Source organism: Bombina bombina, chromosome 4, assembly GCF_027579735.1.
Source record: "Bombina bombina isolate aBomBom1 chromosome 4, aBomBom1.pri, whole genome shotgun sequence".
In the NCBI taxonomy this organism is placed as follows: Eukaryota; Metazoa; Chordata; class Amphibia; order Anura; family Bombinatoridae; genus Bombina; species Bombina bombina.
Genome location: NC_069502.1, coordinates 68,703,203 through 68,729,190, shown reverse-complemented (window position 1 = coordinate 68,729,190; position 25,988 = coordinate 68,703,203). Strand labels below are relative to the sequence as shown.

Genomic DNA, 25,988 nt, shown 5'->3' with positions numbered 1-25,988 from the left:
ACCTCTGCAGTTATGCATGCTCAGCCAGTGGAACGGGGATTATACGGACCTGTCTCTGAGATTACATCTGGATCGGGAGACAAGGGATTCTCTCTTCTTTGGTGGTTGTCTCAGGATCATCTCTCCCAGGGAACCTGCTTCCGCAGACCCACCTGTGTGATTGTGACAACGGACGCCAGCCTGTTGGGATGGAGAGCAGTCTTGGGCTCTCTAAAGGCTCAGAGGACTTGGACTCGGCAGGAGTCAATTCTACCCATAAACATTCTGGAACTGAGAGCAATCTTCAATGCTTGCCTGGCCTCAGTTAGCTTTGGCCCGGTTTCTCAGGATCCAGTCGGACAACATAACTTGGTGGCTTACATCAATCAGGGGGGAACTCTGAGTTCCTTAGCCATGTCGGAGGTAGCCAGGATTATTCAGTGGGCAGAGACCCACAACTGCTGTCTATCTGCGATCCACATTCCAGGAGTGGACAATTTGGAGGCGGATTTTCTAAGCAGGCAGACCTTTCTCCCGGGGGAGCGGGAACTCCATGTGTGTTCCAGCTTGATTCTCAAATGGGGACAGCTGGAAATGGACCTCATGGCATCTCGTCAGAATGCCAAGCTCCCGAGGTACGGGTCGAGGTCAAGGGATCCTCAGGTTGTACTGATAGGTGCGGTCCCTTAGAATTTCAGTCTAGCATACCTATTTCCTCCGTTCGCTCTCCTGCCTCGGCTCAGTGCTCGAATCAAACAGGAGAAGGCGTCGGTGATCCTCATTGCCCCGGCGTGGCCTTGCAGGATCTGGTATGCAGACTTAGTGGAGATGTCATCTCTCCCTCCTTGGAGACTTCCACTGAGGAAAGACCTTCTACTTCAAAGGCCCTTCCTTCATGCAAATCTCGTTTCTCTGAAACTGATTGCATGGGGATTGAACGCTTAATCTTATCTAAGCAGGGATTTTCTGAGTTGCTCATTGAGACCATGATTCAGGCTGTTATCTTGGAAGGTTTTGTTTCTTGTTGCTATTTCGTCTGCTTGTAGAGTCTCAGAGCTCTCGGCGTTGCAGTTTGAATCTCCTTACCTTATTTTTCATTCGGATAAGGTAGTTTTACATACTAAGTTTGGGTTTCTACCTAAAGTGGTTTCGGATAGGAAGATTTAATCAGGAGTTTGTTGTTTCTTCTTTATGTCCTAACCCATCTTCTCACAAAGAACGTCTGCTGCACAAACTAGACGTGGTGCGTGCGTTAAAGTTCTATCTAAAGGCTAAGGATTTTCGCAAGTCTTCTGCTCTGTTTGTGGTTTTCTCTGGGAAACGTAAGGGGCAGAAAGCTACGGCTACTTCTCTTTCTTTGTGGCTGAGGAGTATCATTCGCTTGGCCTATGAAACTGCTGGACAGCAGCCTCCTGAGGTGTCGCGGCTCATTCTACAAGGGCTGTTTCCTCTTCCTGGTCATTCAAAAATGAAGCTTCTGTGGAACAGATTTGCAAGGCTGCAACTTGGTCCTCTCTTCACACAAGTTAATCGTGCCATTAAAAAGAAAACAAAATTTATGCTTACCTCATAAATTTTATTTCTTTCTTGACACGGCCCGCCCTGTTTATTTAAGACAGGCTTTTGTCATACTATAAACCTGACACCTCTGCACATTTGTTGCTTCCTTTCTCTCCTTTTACTTCGGTCGAAGGGCACGGGGGGGATAGAAGGGAGGTGATATTTAACAGCTTTGCTGTGGTGCTCTTTGCTGCCTCCTGCTGGGCAGGAGTGATATTCCCAAAAGTAATTATGATCTGTGGACTCATCGTGCCAAAAAAGAAATACATTTATCAGGTAAGCATAAATTTTTGTTTTTTATATACAAATGCTATTTCATAGTCTTGTTATGCTATTATTATTATTATATTTTTTATTTTTTTCATTCTAGCAATCAGTGACTGAATCACCATCTCTGTTTGATATGGATGAAACTTTGGTGAAATCCTCAGACCGGACAGGTAATGTAGATCTGAAGTTCTCTGCTGTTTTTCTGTGTATTGTATTAACTGTAGCTTTTACTCTAATGTATTAGAGGGTGCTAATAAGTCTTGTTGGCTATTAACTGAATTGTTTTCTATTTGTCTTTCAGACGCCAGTATCTATTCCATTTTTAGCACCCCAGCGGCACCCAAAAAAAGGTCAGATTTGTTTTTTTCTTTAATATGGTATGCTTTTTTTTCCCCCAAGATGATAGTATGTTTTAAAGGGACAGTAAACACTTTGAAATTGTGATAACTTTATTTTTTCCTCTTAATTTTGTCAGAAAATTGTGGAATCCTGAAAAATAAAGAGCACATGAGACTCAACAAGCCTAACCATGCCACATATTTCCCCCTAATTTGCAGTTTAATCTTTAAACCAGGTCTATTGTTTGGGTTCAGCAGAAATTCTAATGCAACAATAGTGACAAGCCCTGTCGGGTCCAGGCTACAAACAAGATATTCTAATAAAGTTTTGATTCCGCTGATATGTTAATCTATTGGAAGACTGCAGAAAATATTACATGGTTCCTACTGCATGTTCAAATGCCATAGTTCCTGAACAGTTAATCTCTATAAAGAAATCTAGAATGGAAACACTGGGAGGAATTAATCATTCACATACTGCTGTTAAAATGTGTAAGGTGTCAGCACTTACTTTAAAATATCTGCTATTATATATTCTACGCCATTTCTTTTTTTAATACACGATGCGTCCACAAATCATCTTAATTACTAATGGGATATTCACCTCATGGTCAGCAGGAGGACGCAAAGAGCACCACAGCAGAGCTGTTAAATAGCTCCTCCCACCCCAGTCATTCTCTTTGCCTACGTTAGTGATAGGAAGAGGTAAAGTGAGATGTTAGAAAAGATTCTTCAATCAACAGTTTATTTTTAAAGTAGTGCCAGAGAGTGCTACTTTGTTCTAGGGTGTAGCTGTAGTCCATATCAGTCTCTACAGTAGAGCTTTTTGGTGACTTTAAACAATGGGAACTTGTGGGACTTAATCCTCACTGCGCCTCCCATACTGATGCTGCCCTAACTCGGATGGCTTAAGTAAGATTACTGAGGCTCTATCCTTTTTCCACAGAGCTATGTGAGGGAGAGGACCTCATAAACCTGCTGAGCTGCCCTGCTGTCTGGCAGATTTTAAAGGTAAGTGCTAACTTTTTATTCTGGGTCTGGGAGATCTCAGAGGAAGTGGAGCACTTTATTGGGATGTAATTCCTTTACTGGGGCATTCCTCCTATTCCTATAAGTGGAGGGGATCCTGTGACAGCACCTTTTTAGCGCATTGGGGGATCTAAGTGTGTATTGTAGATCTAAGTGTGCATTGTGGGGCCCTCAATCACTTGAGGCACAGTTATAAAACTCAGGGGATAATTGTTTGAGTCTATCACTTGGGCTATAACGCTACCTTACTTGCGGTAGCAGAGTTCCTGTGACAGCACATTTTTTAGCTGGGGGAACTATGCGTGGCTGTATACCTAATTGTGTGGTTCAGTTAACTCCCGGTTCTGTTCATTTTTATTAACAGATGTCCGCTGTTTTACTGTTTATTTCATCCTTTGTAATTTAGGATGGAACAAGAACACATAAAAATTAAGGAGTTAATTTATTTTTAAAAAAGAAAGACAGTAACATTTTTCTCTTGTTAAGTGTGTTCAGTCCACGGGTCATCCATTACTTATGGGATATATTCTCCTCCCCAACAGGAAGTTGCAAGAGGATCACCCAAGCAGAGCTGCTATATAGCTCCTCCCCTCACATGTCATACCCAGTCATTCTCTTGCAACCCTCAACAAAGAAGGAGGTCGCGGGAGGAGTTGGAGTTTTTACTTAATTATTCTTCAATCAAAAGTTTGTTATTTTAAATGGCACCGGAGTGTGCTGTTTTTTCTATCTCAGGCAGTATTTGGAAGAAGAAACTGCCTGCGTTTTCTATGATCTTAGCAGGCGTAACTAAGATCCACTGGCTGTTCTCGACATTCTGAGGAGTGGGGTAACTTCAGAACATGGGAATAGCATGCGGGGTCCACCGCAAATGAGGTATGTGCAGTACAATATTTTCTGGGAATGGATTGACTAAGAAAATACTGCTGTTACCCGTATGATGTAAGTACAGCCTTAAATGCAGTAGTAGTGACTGGTATCAGTCTGATAAATGTATGCACAGTAGAGTTATTTTCTAGGGACTAGAATTTGACTGTGAAAATACTGTTAATACTGAAATAATGCTTAAAGGGACACTGTACCCAAAAATTTTCTTTCATGATTCAGAATGAGCATGACATTTTAAGCAACTTTCTAATTTACTCCTATTAGCAAATCGTCTTCATTCTCTTGGTATCTTTATTTGAAATGCAAGAATGTAAGTTTAAATGCCGGCCCATTTTTGGTAAACAACCTGGGTTGTCCTTGCTGATTGGTGGATAAATTCATCCACCAATAAAAAAGTGCTGTCCAGAGTACTGAAACCAAAAAAAAAGCTTAGATGCCTTCTTTTTCAAATAATGATAGCAAGAGAACGAAGAAAAATTGATAATAGGAGTAAATTAGAAAGTTGCTTAAAATGTCATGCTCAATCTGAATCACGAAAGAAAAATTTGGGGTACAGTGTCCCTTTAAGCCTTATCTGCAGTGGTAGCGACTGGTTGCAGGCTTAGTGATAACTTTGCATGACATTTAAAGAGGTTTATTTTCAAAACGTTTACTGGCATGTTATTCGTTTTGTGAGGTACTTTGGTGATAAATCCTTTGGGCATGAATTTTTTTCCACATGGCTAACGTATATTTCTTCTGTTAAGTGTGATCAGTCCACGGGTCATCATTACTTGTGGGATATTATCTGCTCCCCTACAGGAAGTGCAAGAGGATTCACCCAGCAGAGTTGCTATATAGCTCCTCCCCTCTACGTCACCTCCAGTCATTCTCTTGCACCCAGCAACTAGATAGGTCGTGTGAGAGGACTATGGTGATTATACTTAGTTTTATATCTTCAATCAAAAGTTTGTTATTTTAAAATAACACCGGAGTGTGTTATTACCTCTCTGGCAGAGTTTGAGGAAGAATCTACCAGAGTTTTGCTATGATTTTAGCCGGAGTAGTTAAGATCATATTGCTGTTTCTCGGCCATCTGAGGAGAGGTAAACTTCAGATCAGTGGACAGCGGGCAGATGAATCTGCATAGAGGTATGTAGCAGTTTTTATTTTCTGACAATGGAATTGATGAGAAAATCCTGCCATACCGATATAATGTCATGTATGTATACTTTACACTTCAGTATTCTGGGAGAATGGTAATTCACTAGAATTACACTGTAAGAAAGACATAAAGCTGTTTAATAACTAGAGATTATGTTTAACGTTTTTGCTGGAATGTAAAATCGTTTTCATTTACTGAGGTACTGAGTGAATAAATGTTTGGGCACTATTTTTCCACTTGGCAGTTGCTTAAATCTGTTTTTTTCTGTCAGTTTCTGTTCTCCCTCACTGCTGTGTGTGTGGGGGAGGGGCGCTTTTACTATGCATCAAATATTTCAGTCAGCACAGCAGAGCTGTGAGAATTATAGTTTGACTGAGATAAAAACGTTTATTCTGTAATTTGTTTCCTGCTTTCAGAAATTGTTATCTTTGCTAATGGGATTAAACCTTTGCTAAAGTTGTGTTGTTTAATTGCTGAGGGGAACAATCCTTTGCTAAAACTGTATATTCTGACAAAGATTGATGCTATAACTTAATTATTTTAACTGTTATAATTTTTTTCTGTGCTTCTTAAAGGCACAGTTCGTTTTCATATTATTTGTAAATTACTTTGAAAAGTATTTTCAAGTTGCTGTTTATTTGCTAGTGTGTTAAACATGTCTGATTCAGAGGAATATCTCTGTGCTATATGTGTTAATGCCAAAGTGGAGCCCAATAGAAATTTATGTACTAAATGTATTGATGCTACTTTAAAAAAAAAAAAACAGTCAATCTGTACAAATTGAACATATTTCACCAAACAACGAGGGGAGAGTTATGCCGACTAACTCGCCTCACGTGTCAGTACCTGCATCTCCCGCTCAGGAGGTGCGTGATATTGTAGCGCCGAGTACATCTGGGCGGCCATTACAAATCACATTACAAGATATGGCTACTGTTATGACTGAAGTTTTGGCTAAACTACCAGAACTAAGAGGTAAACGTGATCACTCTGGGGTGAGAACAGAGTGCGCTGATAATGCAAGGGCCATGTCTGATACTGCGTCACAGTTTGCAGAACGTGAAGACGGAGAGCTTCATTCTGTGGGTGACGGTTCTGATCCAAATAAACTGGACTCAGACATTTCAAATTTTAAATTTAAGCTTGAGAACCTCCGTGTGTTACTAGGGGAGGTATTAGCGGCTCTGAATGATTGTAACACAGTTGCAATCCCAGAGAAAATGTGTAGGTTGGATAAATATTTTGCGGTACCGACGAATACTGACGTTTTTCCTATACCTAAGAGACTTACTGACATTGTTACTAAGGAGTGGGATAGACCCGGTGTGCCTTTCTCACCCCCTCCTATATTCAGAAAGATGTTTCCAATAGACGCCGCCACACGGGACTTATGGCAAATGGTCCCTAAGGTGGAGGGAGCAGTTTCTACTTTAGCTAAGCGTACCACTATCCCAGTGGAGGATAGCTGTGCTTTTTCAGATCCAATGGATAAAAAATTAGAGGGTTACCTTAAGAAAATGTTTGTTCAACAAGGGTTTATATTGCAACCTCTTGCATGTATTGCGCCTGTCACGGCTGCAGCAGCATTTTGGTTTGAGTCTCTGGAAGAGACACTTCAATCATCCACACTAGATGACATCACACACAAACTTAAATTCCTTAAGTTAGCTAATTCATTTATTTCAGATGCCGTAGTACATTTAACTAAACTTGCGGCTAAAAATTCAGGATTTGCCATTCAGGCACGCAGAGCTCTGTGGCTGAAATCCTGGTCAGCTGATGTTACGTCTAAATCTAAATTGCTTAATATTCCTTTCAAAGGGCAGACCTTATTCGGGCCCGGCTTGAAAGAGATTATTGCTGACATTACAGGAGGTAAAGGTCATGCCCTGCCTCAGGACAAGGCCAAAGCCAAGGCTAGACAGTCCAATTTTCGTTCCTTTCGTAATTTCAAAGCAGGAGCAGCATCAACTTCCTCTGCACAAAAACAGGAAGGAGCTGTTGCTCGCTACAGACAAGGCTGGAAACCTAACCAGTCCTGGAACAGGGGCAAACAGGCCAGAAAACCTGCTGCTGCCCCTAAGACAGCATGAATTGAGGGCCCCCGATCCGGGACCGGATCTAGTGGGGGGCAGACTTTCCCTCTTCGCCCAGGCTTGGGCAAGAGATGTTCAGGATCCCTGGGCGTTAGAGATCATATCTCAGGGATACCTTCTGGACTTCAAATCCTCTCCCCCAAGAGGGAGATTTCATCTGTCAAGGTTGTCAACAAACCTAACAAAGAAGGAAGCGTTTCTATGCTGCGTACAAGATCTTTTATTAATGGGAGTGATCCATCCAGTTCCGCGGTTGGAACAAGGACAAGGGTTTTACTCAAATCTGTTTGTAGTTCCCAAAAAAGAGGGAACCTTCAGGTCAATCTTGGATTTAAAGATCCTAAACAAATTCCTAAGAGTTCCATCGTTCAAGATGGAAACTATTCGAACAATTTTGCCCATGATCCAAGAGGGTCAGTACATGACCACAGTGGATTTAAAGGATGCTTACCTTCACATACCGATTCACAAAAGCCATTACCGGTATCTAAGGTTTGCCTTTTTAGACAGGCATTACCAGTTTGTAGCTCTTCCATTCGGACTGGCTACGGCTCCAAGAATCTTCACAAAGGTTCTGGGCACTCTTCTGGCGGTACTAAGACCGCGAGGAATTTCAGTAGCTCCGTACTTAGACGACATACTGATACAAGCTTCAAGCCTTCAAACTGCCAAATCTCATACAGAGATAGTACTGGCATTTCTAAGGTCGCATGGATGGAAAGTGAACGAAGAGAAAAGTTCTCTCTTTCCACTCACAAGAGTTCCCTTCCTGGGGACTCCGATAGATTCTGTAGAAATGAAGATTTACCTGACAGAGGACAGGTTAACAAAACTTCAAAGTGCATGCCGTGTCCTTCATTCTATTCAACACCCGTCAGTAGCTCAATGCATGGAGGTAATCGGACTAATGGTAGCAGCAATGGACATAGTTCCTTTTGCACGCCTACATCTCAGACCACTGCAACTGTGCATGCTAAGTCAGTGGAATGGGGATTACTCAGATTTGTCCCCCACTCTAAATCTGAATCAAGAGACCAGAAATTCTCTTCTATGGTAGCTTTATCGGCCACATCTGTCCAGGGGAATGCCATTCAGCAGGCCAGACTGGTCAATTGTAACAACAGACGCCAGCCTACTAGGTTGGGGCGCTGTCTGGAATTCTCTGAAGGCTCAGGGACTATGGAATCAGGAGGAGAGTCTTCTTCCAATAAACATTCTGGAATTGAGAGCAGTCCTCAATGCTCTTCTGGCTTGGCCCCAGTTAACAACTCGGGGGTTCATCAGGTTCCAGTCGGACAACATCACGACTGTAGCTTATATCAACCATCAGGGAGGGACAAGAAGCTCCCTAGCAATGATGGAAGTATCGAAGATAATTCGCTGGGCAGAGTCTCACTCTTGCCACCTGTCTGCAATCCACATCCCGGGAGTGGAGAACTGGGAGGCGGATTTCTTAAGTCGTCAGACTTTTCATCCGGGGGAGTGGGAACTTCATCCAGAGGTCTTTGCCCAAATACTTCGACGTTGGGGCAAAACAGAGATAGATCTCATGGCGTCTCGACAGAACGCCAAGCTTCCGCGCTACGGGTCCAGATCCAGGGATCCGGGAGCGGTCCTGATAGATGCCTTGACAGCACCATGGACCTTCAGGATGGCTTATGTGTTTCCACCTTTCCCGATGCTTCCTCGATTGATTGCCAGAATCAAACAGGAGAAAGCATCAGTGATTCTAATAGCGCCTGCATGGCCACGCAGGACTTGGTATACAGATCTGGTGGACATGTCATTCTGTCCACCTTGGTCGTTACCTCTGAAACAGGACCTTCTGATTCAGGGTCCTTTCAAACATCAAAATCTAACTTCTCTGAAGCTGACTGCTTGGAAATTGAACGCTTGATCTTATCAAAGCGTGGTTTTTCTGAGTCAGTTATTGATACCTTAATACAGGCTAGGAAGCCTGTTACCAGAAAGATTTACCATAAAATATGGCGTAAATACCTATATTGGTGCGAATCCAAAGGTTACTCTTGGAGTAAGGTTAGGATTCCTAGGATATTGTCTTTTCTACAAGAAGGTTTAGAAAAGGGGTTATCCGCTAGTTCCTTAAAGGGACAGATCTCAGCTCTGTCCATTCTGTTACACAAGCGTCTGTCAGAAGTTCCAGACATTCAGGCTTTTTGTCAGGCTTTGGCCAGGATTAAACATGTGTTTAAAGCTGTGGCTCCACCATGGAGTTTAAACCTTGTTCTTAACGTTTTACAGGGTGTTCCGTTTGAACCCCTTCATTCCATTGTTATAAAGTTGTTATCTTGGAAAGTTCTATTTTTAATGGCTATTTCCTCGGCTCGAAGAGTCTCTGAGTTATCAGCCTTACATTGTGATTCTCCTTATTTGATTTTTCACTCGGATAAGGTAGTTCTGCGTACTAAACCTGGGTTCTTACCTAAGGTAGTCACTAACAGGAATATCAATCAGGAGATTGTTGTTCCATCCTTGTGCCCAAATCCTTCTTCGAGGAAGGAACGTCTTTTGCACAATCTGGATGTAGTTCGTGCCCTTAAATTTTATTTACAGGCAACTAAAGATTTTCGACAAACGTCTTCCCTGTTTGTCGTTTACTCTGGTCAGAGGAGAGGTCAAAAAGCTTCTGCTACCTCTCTCTCTTTTTGGCTTCGTAGCATAATTCGTTTAGCTTATGAGACTGCTGGACAGCAGCCTCCTGAAAGAATTACAGCTCATTCCACTAGAGCTGTGGCTTCCACTTGGGCCTTTAAGAATGAGGCCTCTGTTGAACAGATTTGCAAGGCTGCAACTTGGTCTTCGCTTCATACTTTTTCCAAATTTTACAAATTTGACACTTTTGCTTCCTCGGAGGCTATTTTTGGGAGAAAGGTTCTTCAGGCAGTGGTTCCTTCTGTATAAAGAGCCTGCCTATCCCTCCCGTCGTCCGTGTACTTTTGCTTTGGTATTGGTATCCCACAAGTAATGATGACCCGTGGACTGATCACACTTAACAGAAGAAAACATAATTTATGCTTACCTGATAAATTCCTTTCTTCTGTAGTGTGATCAGTCCACGGCCTGCCCTGTTTTTTAAGGCAGGTAAATATTTTTTAAATTATACTCCAGTCACCACTACACCCTTGGCTTCTCCTTTCTCGTTGGTCCTTGGTCGAATGACTGGAGGTGACGTAGAGGGGAGGAGCTATATAGCAACTCTGCTGGGTGAATCCTCTTGCACTTCCTGTAGGGGAGCAGATAATATCCCACAAGTAATGATGACCCGTGGACTGATCACACTACAGAAGAAAGGAATTTATCAGGTAAGCATAAATTATGTTTTCTGCATAGAAACCGTTATATCAGGTCTCCCACTGTTGTAAATGAGCGGGTGGGGCCTCTTTTTAGCGCCTTGTTGCGCAGTTAAAATTCTAGCACAGTCTTCCTGCTTCTTCCTCCTTGATCCAGGACGTCTCTAGAGAGCTCAGGGGTCTTCAAAATTCATTTTTTGAGGGAGGTAATCAGTCACAGCAGACCTGTGACAGTGTGTTAGACTGTGATAAAAACGTTTTATATTAATTTTATATCCGGTTTTTTGGGTACTGAGGGGTTAATCATCCGGTTGCTAATGGGTGCAATCCTCTGCTAATTAATACATTTAAAGAATTGTTGACTATAACTGAATTATTCTTTAGTTACTCAACTGTGTTTTTTAAAAGCGCTGCAGCGTTTTTTATATTGCTTGCAAACTTATTGAAAGTATTTTCCAAGCTTGCTAGCTTCATTGCTAGTCTGTTTAAACATGTCTGATACAGAGGAATCTGCTTGTTCATTATGTTTAAAAGCCGTTGTGGAGCCCAATAGAAATATGTGTACCAATTGTATTGATGTTACTTTGAAAAATCAATCTGTACCGCTTAAAAAATTATCACCAGACAACGAGGGGGCAGTTATGCCGTCTAACTCTCCTCACGTGTCAGTACCTTCGTCTCCCGCTCGGGAGGTGCGTGAGATTGAGGCGCCAAGTACATCAAGGCCCTTACAAATCACTTTACATGATATGGCTAATGTTATGAAAGAAGTGTTATACAATATGCCAGAGTTAAGAGGCAAGCGCGACAGTTCTGGGTTAAGGACAGAGCGCACCGATGACACGAGAGCCATGTCTGATACTGCGTCACAATTTGCAGAACATGAGGACGGAGAGCTTCATTCTGTGGGTGACGGTTCTGATTCGGGGAGACCGGATTCAGAAATTTCAAATTTTAAATTTAAGCTTGAGAACCTCCGCGTGTTGCTAGGGGAGGTGTTAGCGGCTCTGAATGATTGTGACACGGTGGCAATCCCAGAGAAATTATGTAGGCTGGATAAATACTACGCGGTGCCGGTGTGTACTGACGTTTTTCCTATACCAAAGAGGCTTACAGAGATTATTAGTAAGGAGTGGGATAGACCCGGTGTGCCTTTTTCCCCTCCTCCGATATTTAGAAAAATGTTCCCTATAGATGCCACCACAAGAGACTTATGGCAGACGGTCCCTAAGGTGGAGGGAGCAGTTTCTTCTTTAGCCAAGCGTACCACTATCCCGGTGGAGGATAGCTGTGCTTTCTCAGATCCAATGGATAAAAAATTAGAGGGTTACCTTAAGAAAATGTTTGTTCAACAAGGTTTTATATTACAGCCTCTTGCATGCATTGCGCCTGTCACTGCTGCAGCGGCATTCTGGTTTGAGTCTCTGGAAGAGACGATTCGCACAGCACCATTGGATGAGTCTCTGAGCAAAATTAGAACCCTTAAGCTGGCTAATGCTTTGTTTCGGATGCCGTAGTGCATTTAACCAAACATACGGCTAAAAATTCCGGATTCGCCATACAGGCGCGCAGAGCGCTCTGGCTTAAATCCTGGTCAGCAGATGTAACTTCTAAGTCTAAATTGTTAAACATTCCTTTCAAAGGGCAGACCTTATTCGGGCCCGGCTTGAAGGAAATTATTGCTGACATTACTGGAGGTAAGGGCCACACCCTTCCTCAGGACAGGGCCAAATCAAAGGCCAAACAGTCTAATTTTTGTGCCTTTCGTAATTTCAAGGCAGGAGCAGCATCAACTTCCTCCGCTCCAAAACAGGAAGGAACTACTGCTCGTTACAGACAGGGTTGGAAAAGCAACCAATCATGGAACAAGGGCAAGCAGGCCAGAAAGCCTACTTCCGCCCCTAAGACAGCATGAAGTCAGGGCCCCCTTTCCGGAGACGGATCTAGTGGGGGGCAGACTCTCTCTCTTTGCCCAGGCTTGGGCAAGAGATGTACAGGATCCCTGGACGCTGGAGATTATATCTCAGGGATACCTTCTGGATTTCAAGACTTCTCCACAAGGGAGGTTTCATCTGTCAAGGTTATCAACAAACCTAGTAAAGAAAGAGGCATTTCTACAATGTGTACAAGACCTCTTAGTGATGGGAGTGATCCACCCAGTTCCGTGGACGGAACAGGGGCAAGGGTTTTATTCAAATCTGTTTGTGGTTCCCAAGAAAGAGGGAACCTTCAGACCAATCTTAGATTTAAAAATCTTAAACAAATTCCTAAGGGTTCCATCGTTCAAGATGGAAACCATTCGAACCATCCTACCCATGATCCAAGAGGGTCAATATATGACCACAGTGGATTTAAAGGATGCCTACCTTCACATTCCGATTCACAAAGATCATTATCGGTACCTAAGATTTGCCTTTCTAGACAGGCATTACCAGTTTGTAGCCCTTCCCTTCGGGTTGGCTACGGCCCCGAGAATTTTTACAAAGGTTCTGGGCTCTCTTCTGGCGGTACTAAGACCACGAGGCATAGCGGTGGCTCCGTACCTAGACGACATTCTGATACAAGCGTCAAGTTTTCAAAATGCAAAGTCTCATACAGAGATAGTTCTAGCATTTCTGAGGTCGCATGGGTGGAAAGTGAACGTGGAAAAGAGTTCTCTGTTACCACTCACAAGGGTCCCTTTTCTAGGGACTCTTATAGATTCTGTAGAGATGAAGATTTACCTGACGGAGTCCAGGCTATCAAAACTTCTCAATGCTTGCCGTGTCCTTCACTCCATTCCAAGCCCATCAGTAGCTCAGTGCATGGAAGTGATCGGCTTAATGGTCGCGGCGATGGACATAGTGCCATTTGCGCGCCTACATCTCAGACCGCTGCAACTATGCATGCTAAGTCAATGGAACGGGGATTACTCAGATCTGTCCCCTTTGCTAAATTTGGACCAGGAGACCAGAGATTCTCTTCTCTGGTGGTTATCACGGGTTCATCTGTCCAAAGGAATGTCCTTTTGCAGACCAGATTGGACGATTGTAACAACAGATGCCAGCCTACTAGGCTGTGGAGCAGTCTGGAACTCCCTGAAGGCTCAGGGGTCGTGGACTCAGGAGGAGAAACTCCTCCCGATAAACATTCTAGAATTAAGGGCAATATTCAATGCTCTTCAAGCTTGGCCTCAGTTGGCAACACTGAGGTTCATCAGATTTCAGTCGGACAACATCACGACTGTGGCTTACATCAATCATCAAGGGGGAACCAGGAGTTCCCTAGCGATGTTGGAAGTCTCGAAGATAATTCGACTGGGCAGAGTCTCACTCTTGCCACCTGTCAGCGATCTACATCCCAGGCGTGGAGAACTGGGAGGCGGATTTTTTAAGTCGCCAGACTTTTCATCCGGGGGAGTGGGAACTTCACCCGGAGGTATTTGCCCAACTAATTCTTCATTGGGGCAAACCGGATCTGGATCTCATGGCATCTCGCCAGAACGCCAAGCTTCCTTGTTACGGGTCCAGGGACCCGGGAGCGGTGCTGGTAGATGCACTAGCAGCCCCTTGGGTTTTCAACATAGCTTATGTGTTTCCACCTTTTTCGTTGCTTCCTTGACTGATTGCCAGGATCAAACAGGAGAGAGCATCGGTGATTCTGATAGCGCCTGCGTGGCCACGCAGGACCTGGTATGCAGACCTAGTGGACATGTCGTCCTGTCCACCATGGTCTCTACCCCTGAGGCAGGACCTTCTAATTCAGGGTCCTTTCAACCATCCAAACCTAATTTCTCTGAGGCTGACTGCTTGGAAATTGAACGCTTGATTCTATCAAAGCGTGGGTTTTCGGATTCGGTTATTGATACATTAATACAGGCTCGGAAACCTGTTACCAGAAAAATTTACCACAAGATATGGCGTAAATATTTATATTGGTGTGAATCCAAGAGTTACTCATGGAGTAAGGTTAGGATTCCTAGGATATTGTCTTTTCTACAAGAGGGTTTAGAAAAGGGCTTATCCGCTAGTTCACTAAAGGGACAGATTTCTGCTCTGTCTATTCTTTTACACAAGCGTCTGGCAGAGAATCCAGACGTCCAGGCTTTTTGTCAGGCTTTGACTAGGATTAAGCCTGTGTTTAAAGCTGTTGCTCCTCCGTGGAGCTTAAACTTGGTTCTTAAAGTTCTCCAGGGTGTTCCGTTTGAACCCCTTCATTCCATTGATATTAAGCTTTTATCTTGGAAAGTTCTGTTTTTGATGGCTATTTCCTCGGCTCGTAGAGTCTCTGAGTTATCTGCCTTACATTGTGATTCTCCTTATCTGATCTTTCATTCAGACAAGGTAGTCCTGCGTACTAAGCCTGGGTTTTTACCTAAGGTTGTTTCTAACAAGAATATCAATCAAGAGATTGTTGTTCCATCCTTATGTCCTAATCCTTCTTCAAAGAAGGAACGTCTTTTGCATAATCTAGATGTGGTCCGTGCTCTGAAGTTCTACTTACAGGCAACTAAAGATTTTCGACAAACTTCTTCTCTGTTTGTCGTTTACTCGGGACAGAGGAGAGGTCAAAAGGCTTCGGCTACCTCTCTTTTTGGCTTCGTAGCATAATACGCTTAGCCTATGAGACTGCTGGACAGCAGCCTCCTGAAAGAATTACAGCTCATTCCACTAGAGCTGTGGCTTCCACCTGGGCCTTTAAGAATGAGGCCTCTGTTGAACAGATTTGCAAGGCTGCAACTTGGTCTTCACTTCATACTTTTTACAAATTTGACACTTTTGCTTCTTCGGAGGCTGTTTTTGGGAGAAAGGTTCTACAGGCAGTGGTTCCTTCTGTTTAATGTTCCTGCCTTGTCCCTCCCATCATCCGTGTACTTTAGCTTTGGTATTGGTATCCCATAAGTAATGGATGTCCCGTGGACTGAACACACTTAACAAGAGAAAACATAATTTATGCTTACCTGATAAATGTACCTGATAAAAGTCCACGGCCCGCCCTGTCTATTTGAGGCAGGTTCTAAATTTTAAATTATAACTCCAGTCACCACTGCACCCTATAGTTTCTCCTTTCTCGTCTTGTTTCGGTCGAATGACTGGATATGACATTTGAGGGGAGGAGCTATATAGCAGCTCTGCTTGGGTGATCCTCTTGCAACTTCCTGTTGGGGAGGAGAATATATCCCATAAGTAATGGATGACCCGTGGACTGAACACACTACAAGAGAAATAAATTTATCAGGTAAGCATAAATTATGTTTTTTATGTGGCAATTTTTATTAAAAAATGTCAGTTTTGTCTGAACCTACTCCTTCTAAGGCCTTTGCTGTTTAGGAGTTTGTTGACAATGATCAATCTGTCACAAATTTCTCCTACAGTGTCCCACTAAACTTGGCCCCCATGCAGTGCCCTGCGCTTCCTTTTCAATTCCACCCGGAGTTACTCTGAATTTCATGCATTATATGTTCTTCCCACAAGGTAGAAAGCATTACTAGAGGGATTATTCTCAATCATTTAGAAAATTGATTGATTCAGTAGTTACTATTTTGCATGGTTCTTCCCTGTTACCCGGAAGAGGAAGATACTTCGGGATTACCTGAGAGAGATTTCGCAAACTCAGCTGGAACATTATTGTATACTGAGGTTTTTTTTTTGTTTTTTTTTCCAGTTTTAGCTACCCTGGGTGACTACGACATTACCGGTGTAAGTGATCCTAGTGCACCCAGCAAGTTATAAAGAATGGAAACAGCCAGCTGTAGTAGCCTGATGGTTAGCTTAGCTGTCTAGCTAGTGGAAGGTTTGCAGTTTGAAACCAGCTGCAACTATTAACCGCATTCCCTATATTTAAAGAGTTGTTTCCCATAGCTGATTCAACTATGGAGGCTGGGCAATCATTTCCTAGTGTGGAAGGAGTATTTTACAGCTTAGATAAGAGAACTGATATACCCTTAGAGGATAGTTGGGTTTTTCAAAGGTCCTATGGACAAAAATTAGAGAGAGGATGTACACCAGGGCTTACAATGGTAACCAGCTGTGTACTTTGCTAACATCACTAGTGCAATGGCATATTGGTTTGATGCGTTGTCTGATACTTTTAAGTTAGAAACTCTCCTGGATAAAATCCAGGATGGGATACAAGCCATCAAATTGGCTAAATCCTTTTTCAAATTCTTCCCTTCAAGTTATCATGAGGGGAGCATAGGTTTCAGGTTTCTCTATTCCAGCTCACAGAGCCTTTATGGTTAGAGCCTTGTTCTACGGATGTATGTTCTAAGTCTAAGCTGTTAACGATTCATTACAAGGGGAAGACCTTGTTGGAACTTGGCTTGAAAGAGGGTCAATTTATGACTGATCTTGTGGGGGACAGACTTTCAGTCTTCGCTCAGGCTTGGGTTCGAGTTGTTTAGAATCCCTGGGCAATAGAAGATGGTGTCCCAGGGATTTAAATTGGAGTTTAAGAGTTTTCTTCCCAGAGGCGGTTTTCTGCTTTCAAGATTATCTGCAGATCGGACAAAAGGAGAGGTGTTCATACATTACGTAAGTGTCATTTCAGACCTGGGAATGATTGATCCAGTACAGGTACTGGGTCTGGTTTTTTTTTTTTTTTTTTTTTTTTTTTTTTTTTATACCAACCTGTTTGTGGTTCCCAAAAAAAGAGGGAACCTTCAGACCACTTTTTAGATCTCAAGAGTCTAAACAGATTTTCTTAGGGTACCGTCCTTCAAGATGGCAACTATTGGTTCCATTCTTCTCTTGATCCAAGAGGGTCAATTTATGAGAACAGTGGATTTCAAGGACGCGTACATTCATGTGCCATTCACAAGTTGGACAAACACTTCCAGTTCATGACCCTTCTTGCTGTTTTGCTTTAGCTCTCAGAGTTTTTACGAAGGCTCTGGGAGCGCTGTTGGCGGTGCTTCGATTACAGGGCATTGCAGCGGCGTCCTATCTGGACGATATTATAGTCCAGGCGCCATCCTTACAGCTAGCAAGATTTCACACGGACTGGGTGTTATCCTTCCCGTGGTCTTACGGGTGGAAGGTATATTTGGAAAAGAGTTCCTTAGTCGCATGCACAAAGGTAACTTTCTTGGGAAACATTATGGGTTCCATATCGATTAAGATTTTTCTGACAGAATGTCAGGAAATTAGAGATGATCGATTCTTGTTTAGTTGTTCAGTCCACTACTCGGCCTTCAGTGGCTCAGGGCATGGAGGTAATCGGGCTGATGGTGGCGGCAATGGACATCATCCCGTTTGCTCGGTTCCATATCAGACCTCTGCAGTTAAAGGGACACTGAACCCATTTTTTTTCTATCGTGATTCAGATAGAGCATGCAATTTTAAGCAACTTTTTAATTTACTCCTATTAATTTTTCTTCGTTCTCTTGCTATCTTTATTTTAAAATGAAGGCATCTAGGCTTTTTGTTTGGTTCAGACTCTAGACGGCACTTTTTTTTATTGGTGGATGAATTTATCAACCAATCGGCAAGCACAACCCAGGTTGTTCACCAAAAATGGGCCGGCATCTAAACTTTCTTGCATTTCAAATAAAGATAGCAAGAGAATGAAGAAAATTTTATCATAGGAGCAAATTAGAAAGTAAAATTTCATGCTCTATCTGAATCACAATAGAAATAATTTGGGTTCAGTGTCCCTTTAAGCATGCTCAGGTGATAGATCGGAGATTATACAGATTTGTCTCCTCAAATACTACTGGAACAGGAGACAAGGGATTTTCTTTAATGGTGGTTGTCTCTGGATTATCTCTTCCAGGGAACCTGCTTTCACGGACCATCTTTGGTATTTGTGACAACAGACGCCAGGCTTCAGCTCCCTAAGAGCTCAGGGGGTTTGGATTCAAAGTCCTTTCTTCCTATAAACATTCTGGAGCTGAGACGTATCTACCATGTTCTTCTGGCCTGGCCCTAGTTAGCCTCGGTCCAGTTAATCAGGTTCCAGTTGATCAAAATGTTAGTGGCTTACATCAATCATCGGGAAGGAACAGGGAGTTCCTTAGTGAAGACAAAGGTATCCAAAATAATTCAGTGGACGGAAGCCCATTCTTGCTGCCTGTTGGCAAGCTACATCCCAGGGGTGGAACATTTTGGGAGGCGGATTTCCTGTGCAGGCAGTCCTTTCCTCCAGGGGAGTGGGTACTCCACCCGGAAGTGTTCTCCAGTTTTTTCCTCCGTTTGCTTTTCTTCCTCGGGTCATTGCTCGAATCCAGCAAGAAAGGGTTCAGTGATCCTCATAGCACTGACTTAGCCTTGTAGGATTTGGTATGCAGATCTGGTGGACATGTCATCTCTGCCATCTTGGAGACTTCCGTTGAGGAAGGACCTTCTAATTCACGGGTCCCTCCTTCAACCAAATCTGGTTTCTCTGAGACTGACTGCTTGGAGGTTGCACACTTATTATTCAAGCAGAGTTTTTCTGACTTGTTCATTGTGACCATGATTCAGGCTCGAAGACCTGTTATTAGGGAAATTTCTCATGAGAAATGGCGTAAATATCTTTATTGGTGTGAATCCATGGACTTCTCATGGAATAGATAGGATTGCTAGAATTTTGTCTTTTCTCCAAAAGGGTTTGGAGGAAGATTTATCGTCAAGTTCCCTAAAGGGTAGAAACCATGTCTTTCTCTAATTTGTTACAAGAACGTCTGGTAGATGTCCCAGATGTTCAATCATTTTGTCAGGCCTTGGTAAGGATCAGGCCTCAGTTTATACCAGTTACTCCTCCATGGAGTCTGATTTTAGTTTTCAGAGTTCTTCAAGGGGCTCCATTTGAACCTATTCTTTCCTTTAGATATTGTTTTGTTATCTTGGAAAGTTTTATTTCTTGTTGCTATTTCTTCTCGGAGAGTGTCAGAGCTTTTGGCATTTCAGTATGAGTCTCCTTATCTTATTTCCATTTAGATAAGGTAGTTTTACGTACTAAATTACGATTTTTTTTCCTACGTTTGTTTCCGGAACATTAATCAGGAGATTGTTGTTCTTTTCTTGTGTCATAATCCTTTTTCTCAGAAGGAAAGACTTCTGTTCAATTTGGACGTGTTCCGTACTTTACAGTTTTACCTGCAGGCGACTAAGGACTGTAGTCACTCTTCTTTGTTTGTTTGTGGTTTTTCTCAGGAAAACGCAAGGGACAGAAAGCTATGGCTACTTCTCTTTCCTTTTGACTGAAGAGTATCTTACATATTGCATAAGAGACTGCTGGACAGCAGCCTCCAGAGAGAGTTACGGCTCATTCCATGAGGGCTGTTGCTTCCTCATGGGTGTTCAAAAATGAAGCTTTTTGTGGAACAGATTGCAAGGCTGCAACTTGGTCCTCTCTTCACACTTTTTCAAAATTTTACTAGTTTGATACTTTTGCTTCGGCTGAGGCCGCTTTTGAGAGAGAGGTTCTTCAAGCAGTGGTGCCTTACGTTTAGGTTTCCTGTCTTGTCCCTCCCGTATCATCTGTGTACACTAGCTTGGGTATTGGATCCCATTATTAATTAAGATGATCCGTGGACTCATCGTGTCTTCCAAAGTCGTCGTATGGGCAGGTAGGGCCACAGTAGAGCTGTGGCAGTTTGTAGTGACTGTTTAAAAACGTTTATATCGTTTTTTTGATCCGGTTTTAAAACTAAGGGGTTAATCATCCATTTGCAAGTGGGTGCAATGCTCTCTCAGCCTATTATACACACTGTAAAAATTTCGTAAGATTTACTGCTTTTTTCACTGTTTTGCAGTTTCTGTGATTTTTTTCTCTTAAAGGCACAGTACCGTTTTTATTTTTTGCTTGTTCACAGTTATTAAAGTGTTTTCCAAGCTTGCTGGTCTCATTACTAGTCTGTTTAAACATGTCTGACATAGAGGAAACTCATTGTTCATTATGTTTAGAAGCCATTGTGGAACCCCCTCTTAGAATGTGTACCAAATGCACTGATTTTACTATAGATTACAAAGACCATATTCTTGCTTTAAAAAATTTATCACCAGAAGAAATTGACAAGGAGGAAGTTATGCCGTCTAACTCTTCCCACGTGTCAGATCCTATAAATCCCGCTCAGGGGACGCCAAGTACATCTAGCGCGCCCATTGCGTATACCTTGCAAGACATGGCGGCAGTTATGAATCATACCCTTACAGAGGTATTATCTAAACTGCCAGTATTGCAAGGAAAGCGAGACAGCTCTGGGACTAGAATAAATACAGAGCTCTCTGACGCTTTAGTAGCTATCTCTGATACACCCTCACAATATAATGAAGCTGAAGCAGGGGAGCTTCAATCTGTGGGTGATTTTTCTGATTCAGGGAAGATACTTCAATCTGATTCTGATATGTCTACATTTAAATTTAAGCTTGAACACCTCCGCGTATTGCTCAGGGAGGTTTTAGCAACTCAAATTATGTAGATTGGATAAATACTATGCAGTACCTACTTACACTTTTTCCAATCCCTAAAAGGTTTTCTGAAATTATTACTAAGGAATGGGATAGACCAGGTGTACCGTTCTCTCCCCCTCCTGTTTTTAAAAAGATGTTTCCTATAGACGCCGCTACACAGGACTTATGGCAGACGGTCCTTAAGGTGGAGGGAGCAGTTTCTACTCTAGCTAAGCGTACCACTATCCCTGTCGAGGACCGTTGTGCTTTTCTAGATCCAATGGATAAAAAATTAGAGGGTTACCTTAAGAAAATTTTTATTCAACAAGGTTTTATTCTCCAGCCTCTTGCATGCATTGCCCCAGTCACTGCTGTCACGTCTTTCTGGTTTGAGTCCCTAGAGGAGGCTCTACAGGTTGAAACCCCGTTGGAAAATATTGACAAGCTTAGGGCCCTTAAGCTAGCCAATTCATTTGTTTCTGATGCCGTTGTTCATTTAACCAAGCTAATGGCTAAAAATTCAGGTTTTGCTATTCAGGCGCGTAGGGCGCTATGGCTTTATTCCTGGTCAGCTGACGTGACTTCAAAGTCTAAACTTCTCAACATTCCCTTCAAAGGACAGATCCTATTTGGGCCTGGACTGAAGGAGATAATTTCTGAAATCACTGGAGGAAAAGGTCACGCCCTTCCTCAAGACAGGTCCAACAAATTAAGGACCAAACAGTCTAGTTTTCGGCCCTTTCGAAACTTCAAGGGTGGCGCAGCTTCAACTTCCTCTAATACAAAACAAGAGGGAACTTTTGCCCAGTCTAAGCCGGTCTGGAGACCTAACCAGGCTTGGAACAAGGGTAAACAGGCCAAGAAGCCTGCTGCTGCCTCTAAGACATCATGAAGGAGCAGCCCCCGATCCGGAAACGGATCTAGTAGGGGGCAGACTCTCTCTTCGCCCAGGCTTGGGCAAGAGATGTCCAGGATCCCTGGGCATTGGAAACTGTGTCCAAGGGTTATCTTCTGGAATTCAAAACCTCTCCCCCAAAAGGGAGATTTCATCTCTCACTTTTATCTGCAAACCAGATAAAGAGAGAAGCATTCTTACATTGTGTTCAAGACCTCCTAGTTATGGGAGTGATCCACCCAGTTCCTCAGGAGGAACAGGGACAGGGCTTTTATTCAAATCTGTTTGTTGTTCCCAAGAAAGAGGGAACATTCAGACCAATCTTAGATCTCAAGATCTTAAACAAATTTCTCAGAGTCCCATCCTTCATGATGGAGACTATTCGAACCATACTTCCTATGATCCAGGAGGGTCAATACAGGCACTACCAGTTTGTGGCTCTTCCCTTCGGGTTGGCCATGGCACCAAGAATCTTTACAAAGGTTCTAGGGTCCCTTCTAGCGGTCCTAATGCTGCGGGCTATAGCAGTAGCCCCTTACTCAGACGACATTCTGATACAGGCGTCGACTTTTCAAGTTGCCAGGTCTCACACGGACATTGTTCTGGCATTTCTGAGGTTGCATGGGTGGAAAGTGAACGAAGAAAAAAGTTCTCTATCCCCTCTCACAAGAGTTTCCTTCCTAGGAACTCTGATAGATTCTGTAGAAATGAAGATTTACCTGACAGAGGCCAGGTTGTCAAAACTTCTAAATTCCTGCTGTGTTCTTTATTCTACTTCTCGCCCTTCAGTGGCTTAGTGTATGGAACTAATCGGCTTAATGGTAGCGGCAATGGACATAGTGCCGTTTGCCGCCTACATCTCAGACCGCTGCAACTCTGCATGCTCAGTCAGTGGAATGGGGATTACACAGATTTGTCCCCTCTACTAAATCTGGATCAAAAGACCAGGGATTCTCTTCTCTGGTGGTTCTCGGGTCCATCTGTCCAAGGGTAGATTGGACAATAGTAACGACAGATGCCAGCCTTCTGGGCTGGGGTGCAGTCTGGAACTCTCTGAAGGCTCGCTGAAGCAGGACCTTCTACTTCAAGGTCCCTTCAAACATCCAAATCTAATTTCTCTGCGTCTGACTGCTTGGAGATTGAACACTTGATTTTGTCAAAACGTGGTTTTTCCGAGTCGGTCATTGATACCTTAATTCAGGCTCGAAAGCCTGTCACCAGGAAAATCTATCATAAGATATGGTGTAAATATCTTCATTGGTGTGAATCCAAGGGTTACTCATGGAGTAAAGTCAGGATTCCCAGCATATTGTCTTTTCTCAAAGATGGATTGGAGAAGGGATTGTCAGCTAGTTCCTTAAAGGGACAGATTTCTGCTCTGTCTATTCTTTTGCACAAGCGTCTGGCGGATGTTCCAGACATTCAAGCGCTTTGTCAGGCTTTAGTTAGAATCAAGCCTGTGTTTAAACCTGTTGCTCCGCCATGGAGTTTAAATTTAGTTCTTAAAGTTCTTCAAGGGGTTCCGTTTGAACCTCTGCATTCCATAGATATCAAGCTTTTATCTTGGAAAGTTCTGTTCTTGGTAGCTATCTCTTCAGCTCGAAGAGTTTCAGAGTTATCTGCCTTGCAGTGTGATTCCCCTTATCTGATCTTCCATGCAGATAAGGTAGTATTGCGTACCAAACCTTGGTTTCTTCCTAAGGTGGTATCCAATAAGAATATCAAACAAGAGATTGTTGTTCCGTCACTGTGTCCTAATCCTTCAAAGAAGGAACGTCTATTACACAATCTTGACGTGGTTCGTGCTTTAAAGTTTTATTTACAAGCTACTAAAGATTTTCGTCAAACATCTGCTTTGTTTGTTGTCTACTCTGGACACTGGACAGAGGAAAGGCCAAAAGGCTTCAGCAACTTCTCTTTCTTTTTGGTTAAGAAATATAATCCGTTTAGCTTATGAGACTGCTGGCCAGCAGCCTCCTGTAAGAATTACAGCTCATTCCACTAGAGCGGTGGCTTCCACATGGGCTTTTAAAAATGAGGCTTCTGTTGAACAGATTTGTAAGGCGGCGACTTGGTCTTCTTCGGAGGCTATTTTTGGGAGAAAGGTCTTACAGGCAGTGGTGCCTTCCGTTTAAGCGCCTGCCTTGTCCCTCCCTTCATCCGTGTCCTATAGCTTTGGTATTGGTATCCCACAAGTAATGGATGAATCTGTGGACTGGATACACCTTACAAGAGAAAACAAAATTTATGCTTACCTGATAAATTTATTTCTCTTGTGGTGTATCCAGTCAACGGCCCGCCCTGTCATTTTAAGGCAGGTGTTTTTTAATTTTTTTTTTTAATTTAAAGTTTTTTATTGAGACACACAAAAGTAAATACATGAGTACGATTCCACATGGGTTTGTGAGTGGATAGAATAAACAAAGTGAAGAAATAACACATCTACAACATTGATGTAATAGTCATTATGACATATTGATACATACACAATTCTATATGTGCTTTTGGATATGATGGTGGAATTTTCTCAAAAGAATATAAAGGGTCTCTCTTTTTTTGTTTAATGAAAAACTCTATAGGAATAAGTTAAGGTAGTTATATCCCTATTTTATGAGAGGTTGGCCTGAACAGGCCATGTTTTTTAAGCAAAAATGTTGACATAATAAGCCTGCAATGTAAATTCAAAAAATCCCCTTGTAGAAAGGAAGGTATTCGTCTAGTGTCTTAGAGCTTTTGTGGGCATTTAAGGGGTCTATGTCAATGTAGGGATAGAACTAATTCAGATATTGAAAAAGAGGAGAAAGGTTACAGCGGGCAAGAGCCGCTCAGTTTTAAAGAAATGGGCATAGTACCCACTATAGGGGGAGGGGGGGGAGGGCGAAGCATATTTATATTTTACTTAGATAGAGAGAGCCTGTGTATAAATGTGGAGATGTCTGAAGAGAATTCTGGTTGACTACTTAGGATGTAACAGAGAAAAGAAAAGAAGGGGAGCCTACTAGTATGCAGCTGATGATTCCTCTCTCTCTGATATGCTGGACCTGTAGAATAGAAATTGCTCTGGATAGTTGCCTAAGGATGTTTAATATGTAAGCACTACAGAAAGAGCGGGCAAAATAATATCTTGTCTATTGGGTTATATCCTGCCAGGTTATGAGGGTGCGCAATAGTGGAACTTCAGCAAACTATTATGTAAAGTGATCAGTAGCTGGTTCCCACAAAGTGAAGTACTACATTAGTGAATCCCCTATGAACTGCCATATGAGGGCCATTGCATCAACATATCTTAGCTTCAGGGCAGACAAATTAGATTTCTCAAAGCTAGCTTAAGTTTAGGTAGTGCAGGAGTTTGTCCCTAGCTACATATAATATTAGTGCCCAATTACAGTTAAATGAATAATCAATAAACCAGTTAACTTACAGCGTCTCTACTCATGGCTATGTTAGCGTAGTATGGATATCTGTGGGCATATAAGAGGACCGGCTTTGTAATGTGAATTGGTTATATAGGTAGCTTTAACAGTGATGGAGGTTTCTTCATCAGTGTACACATTTTAGTGAATAGGTTTCATATCAACACAATAGAAAACAAGTTGCATAAATATACAGCTCAGTTATAGGTATTTAAATATGTGCTATCTATAAATGGAACACAGTAAGCATTTTGATACATAAACTAAGCCCTTTATAGAGGAGCTCTAAACGTGAGTTAAGGCTAGATAACAGAGGTATATGGGGGTACAAGTCTGGCTTCGGACCTTTGAAAACATCGTCCGAACAGTGGGTGTAATGATAATGTCCCAAATACTAGTTACCCCTGCTATAAAGTAAGTCCTAGGGGTTATTACCCAATACCGCATTTAGTGGAGGAGTCACTGGAGATGGCTTTAGGGCTTTCTATAATCCACAGCCCGGGTGGCGTTTTAGATGAAGTAGGTGCAGTGTAGCGGTCTGATGCAAGGACAGTTTTATCAGCAAAGTTCAGATCGGGCCTGAAGTACCTTGCGTGGGAGATAGACTGAGTCACTATATGAGCAGCGGGGGAAGGTTCAGGTTCTAATTTCCTAGCGTCGCTGCGTATATTGCTTTGTGAGCGCATGTTTGCCAGTCTTCTTTGCGGTGACTT

At 42.7% G+C, this 25,988-nt stretch overlaps 1 protein-coding gene across 1 annotated transcript in view; it reads left to right on the top strand.

The window, feature by feature from the left end:
* ESCO2 (establishment of sister chromatid cohesion N-acetyltransferase 2) overlaps window positions 1-25,988 on the top strand; it is a 129,769-nt gene that overhangs the window by 33,128 nt on the left and 70,653 nt on the right. Inside the window, exons 3-4 of the mRNA XM_053709504.1 lie at window positions 1,910-1,979; window positions 2,111-2,159. Coding sequence (XP_053565479.1) covers window positions 1,910-1,979; window positions 2,111-2,159 — 119 coding nt within the window. The remainder of the gene's footprint in view (window positions 1-1,909; window positions 1,980-2,110; window positions 2,160-25,988) is intronic.